This window comes from Sinocyclocheilus rhinocerous, unplaced genomic scaffold (assembly GCF_001515625.1).
Source record: "Sinocyclocheilus rhinocerous isolate Xijiao unplaced genomic scaffold, SAMN03320098_v1.1 scaffold43, whole genome shotgun sequence".
NCBI lineage: Eukaryota > Metazoa > Chordata > Actinopteri > Cypriniformes > Cyprinidae > Sinocyclocheilus > Sinocyclocheilus rhinocerous.
Window position 1 is genome coordinate 712,615 of NW_015628370.1, and position 3,981 is coordinate 716,595.

General features: G+C 40.1%; 1 protein-coding gene across 4 annotated transcripts in view; it reads left to right on the plus strand.

Annotated features, from left to right (window-relative positions):
- Positions 1-3,630, plus strand: part of LOC107737751 (histone acetyltransferase KAT7-like) — a 12,995-nt gene extending 9,365 nt beyond the window's left edge. For all 4 annotated transcript variants that reach the window (XM_016549357.1, XM_016549358.1, XM_016549360.1 and 1 more), the window contains 7 exons: positions 1,062-1,253; positions 1,402-1,491; positions 1,618-1,758; positions 1,849-1,942; positions 2,185-2,331; positions 2,879-2,985; positions 3,105-3,630. In XM_016549357.1, the coding sequence (XP_016404843.1) occupies positions 1,062-1,253; positions 1,402-1,491; positions 1,618-1,758; positions 1,849-1,942; positions 2,185-2,331; positions 2,879-2,985; positions 3,105-3,203 (870 nt within the window). In that variant the 3' untranslated portion in view covers positions 3,204-3,630. The remainder of the gene's footprint in view (positions 1-1,061; positions 1,254-1,401; positions 1,492-1,617; positions 1,759-1,848; positions 1,943-2,184; positions 2,332-2,878; positions 2,986-3,104) is intronic.
- The last annotated feature ends 351 nt before the right edge of the window (positions 3,631-3,981 follow it).

The window sequence follows — 3,981 nt, forward strand, 5'->3', positions numbered from 1 at the left end:
CGTATGCTGGAATCGATGGATGCGTGAGGAAAATGGCCTCTTCCATTCCTTCTCGATCTCTGTATGGAGATCAGGAAGAAAGAAAGGCTCACCTGAGCTGGAGGGTTACGGCCAGAAAGATAACGTTCATCGAGATGACCTCGCAACGTCACTTTCTTTGCCCGCTTCCACGACAAGTCAAGCCTCGCCGTGGCGCGATCCATAACTTCCAAAAGCTCATCATACGCAGGGCAGGAGGATTGGGAAGGTCTCAGACATTTCCTGCTCTTCCTGGGCTGAACTCAGCAGAGCGCTGGCCCCTGGATCAGACGATGTTTTTTTCAATATATGCTTCAGACACGGGTCACGACGAGGCGTTCCCCATAGCGACCCTTAGAGGACGCAGTTCGAAGTTCCCTTGAAAGGGAACAATAATCTTGAGTAGACATTAATTCACCTTCTTATTTTCTCCAGCTCATTTCTATCTTAACTTTTAATTTAACTCTTAAATTTCTACATTGTCTTCTGTTTATTTATTAGTACAGTCTCTGAAAATGTACAACTCCATTCAAAAGTTTGAGGATCAGTATTATTTTTTAAGGTTTTTGAAAGAAGTCTCTTATGTTCACCAAGGCTGCATTTAGAACTGTTTAAATAACTGTTTACTATTTTAATATATTGCAACTTATTCCTGTGATGGCAAAGCTGAATTTTTAGCAGACATTACTCCAGTCTTCGGTGTCACATGAATTCTTTGATAAATAGAAAGTTTAAAGAAACAGCATTTATTTGAAATATAAATCATTTGTAACATTATCAATGTATTTACGGTCACTTTTGATCAATTTAATGCATCCTTGCTGAATAAAAGTTTTCATTTCTTTCTTTCTATCTTTCAAAAAAAAAAAATCTTACTGTCCCCAAACTTTTCAATAGTAGTGTATCTCTCGATCTCGTCCTCAACCTCCTCATTCATGAATGAATCTTCAGCGGTAGGCTTCAGGATTTTTTCCTTCTATCTCTGTGTCATCATTCCCTCCAGTCAGACCTGTGTTTCTCCCACCCTTCATTGGTCCTTGCAGGAAAAACTTCGGCTGCAGGGACAGGTCACGGAGGGCGGCAACATGATAAAGACCATTGTGTTCGGCCGCTATGAGTTGGACACCTGGTACCACTCGCCGTACCCTGAAGAGTACGCCCGCCTCGGCCGCCTCTACATGTGCGAGTTCTGCCTCAAATACATGAAGAGTCAGACCATTCTGCGACGTCACATGGTAACTCTTTCAACATGTTCAGTTAATTTTCAAACTTCTAAATTCTTCATTTCTGATTCTTAAGTTTTGTCCAGCCTTGAATCATAATGTTGATAGGAGTGTGTTTTTGCATTCACACATACGCCTTTCTTATTTCACTTTCAATCAGGCCAAATGTGTGTGGAAACATCCACCAGGTGATGAGATTTACAGAAAAGGGGCTATATCTGTTTTTGAAGTGGACGGCAAGAAGAACAAGGCAAGAACAAAGACATTCCAAAAGGACTCTTTATTTTATTTAACAACTTTGAATCGGTTATCTGCAGGTCAGTAATTTGCAATCAGTACCTGATTCAGCTTTGACACTGTCATTTGCCTTTTGCAGATTTATTGTCAAAACTTGTGCCTCCTTGCCAAACTCTTCCTGGACCACAAAACTTTGTACTACGATGTGGAGCCGTTCCTCTTCTATGTGATGACTGAAGCGGACAATACCGGCTGCCATCTTGTAGGATACTTCTCCAAGGTACTCTGTTAGTTACTCCAGTGCACCTTAAGCTTCAGTTACCTTGCAAGTGATTATTTTGTAGTAATCAAAATACATATCTGGGTTTAGGAAAAGAATTCATTCCTGAACTACAATGTCTCCTGCATCCTGACCATGCCACAATATATGAGGCAGGGTTATGGCAAGATGCTGATTGATTTCAGTGAGTTCAGTAGATCTAGATCATTTGTATACTTTTTATAGCTGTTATTTGTCATTACTGTGTTAAGCTTAAACAAGATTGCAAATGGTGTTGTTAAAGTTACAATTGTAATTTCGTCTTAAAAAAAACTTTAAGAACATGTTAGAGTAGCTCTTTTACTATGTGGTCATGTGCACTTTTTGATGCCGCAATTAATGGAAGACATGAACGTGTTAAGGTGTGAATGGCTTGTGTCTGCACAGGTTATTTGCTGTCCAAAGTAGAGGAGAAGGTTGGCTCCCCTGAACGGCCTCTGTCTGACCTGGGACTCATCAGTTACAGGAGTTACTGGAAAGAAGTGCTCCTGCGCTACCTGCACAACTTCCAGGGCAAAGAGATCTCCATTAAAGGTACTTAGTGTTGTTCACTTCTTTAAAGGTTACTTCTTTTTTAAGGTTTGTAAGATTTTTTTATTAATTATTTAAAAATAAATTATTTTATTTGGCAAAGATGCATTAAATTGATCAAAGGTGACAATAAAGACATTTATAATGTTACAAAAGATTTATATTGTATTCTTTTTATTCATCAAAGAATCCTGAAAAAATGTATCATGGTTTCCACAAAATTTTTAGCAGCATAAATAAGAAATGTTTCTTGAGCAGCAAATCAACATATTAGAATGATTTCTGAAGAATCATGTGACACTGAAGACTGGAGTAAATAAATTATATTTAAAATGTATTCATATAGAAAACAGTTATTTTAAATTGCAATAATATTTCATTATATTTACTGTATTTGTGATCAAATAAATATGCAGCCTTGGTGAGCATAAGCATTAAAAACATCTTACAGACCATACGCATCCATCTTCCTTTTCCATTTATGATTGTAACATTTAATATTATGAATAATTGTTTTCATTCTTTGTCATATTTTAACACTTGGGAGCAGAAATCAGCCAAGAAACAGCTGTCAACCCTGTAGACATTGTCAGCACTTTACAGTCACTCCAGATGCTGAAGTACTGGAAAGGGAAGCATCTGATCCTAAAAAGACAGGTAACTGTAATTGTAATGTAATGTATGTAGTTTAGCAACAGACTGTTTACATTAATTACAAGTTTATTTTGATGACATTTTGTGTTTTTAATGCATTTAAATGGTTGAATGATTTTTAGGATCTGATTGATGATTGGAAAACCAAAGAGGCAAAACGTGGAAGCAACAAGACTATTGACTCTACGGCCTTGAAGTGGAGCCCACCCAAAGGAACCTAAGACAATAATCTGCATGCTCTTCACAGTTTGCTGTAGTTTAACTGGTTTTGGTCACTATTATAATAGCTCAATACAGAGGAAGGTGTTCTCTTTCATAGTTTCACTCAACGCTGCATAGCTATGACGCAATGGGAACGCCCCTTGGGTGTGCCGATTGTCTGAAGCCCGAATGGAATCATGCCAATGGCATGGGCGCCACCTCAACGCCACTACGTCACCCACTCTAACACTAGTGACCACGCCATCCGCTCCTCAGATTTTCTTCCTTCAGAAGCGGTCATTTAGCCCTTCAGAAACGATTTATCTGGCTCATGTTTCGGCTTATTTCTTTGAGTTTCTCTTTTGCACTTCAGCGAATGCATTCAGTGAAACCTCGTTTCTCCTCGCGGTGAAGTGCTAAGGAGTTTCGTCGCTGCCAGCCGCCATGCTCTCGCTTTTTCGCGAGCGACAACCCGCACAGTAAGTGTTTTGAATGTATGGGTTTTTCTCACGTGCAAGGCTTTTTACGGCACTTCTAACTAAATTTTGTGAGAATCTCCGTCTCAAAACTCTTTGCGTGAGGCTTGCGGTTTTTTGAGAAGGAGTCATCCATTATCCCCCATTGCGCTGCTCCGGAGGCTGCTGAGGCCCTCCGTGAATTCGCCTCCTGGGGTTCGGATATGGAGCTCGAGGCTATAGAGAGTGAGCAGACGGGCCTCGCCTTTTCTCTCCCTCTCTCGCCTGAGTGCTCTCGCACGGATTCGCCGGTGGAGTTGTCCACGATTATTTATGTCCCAGC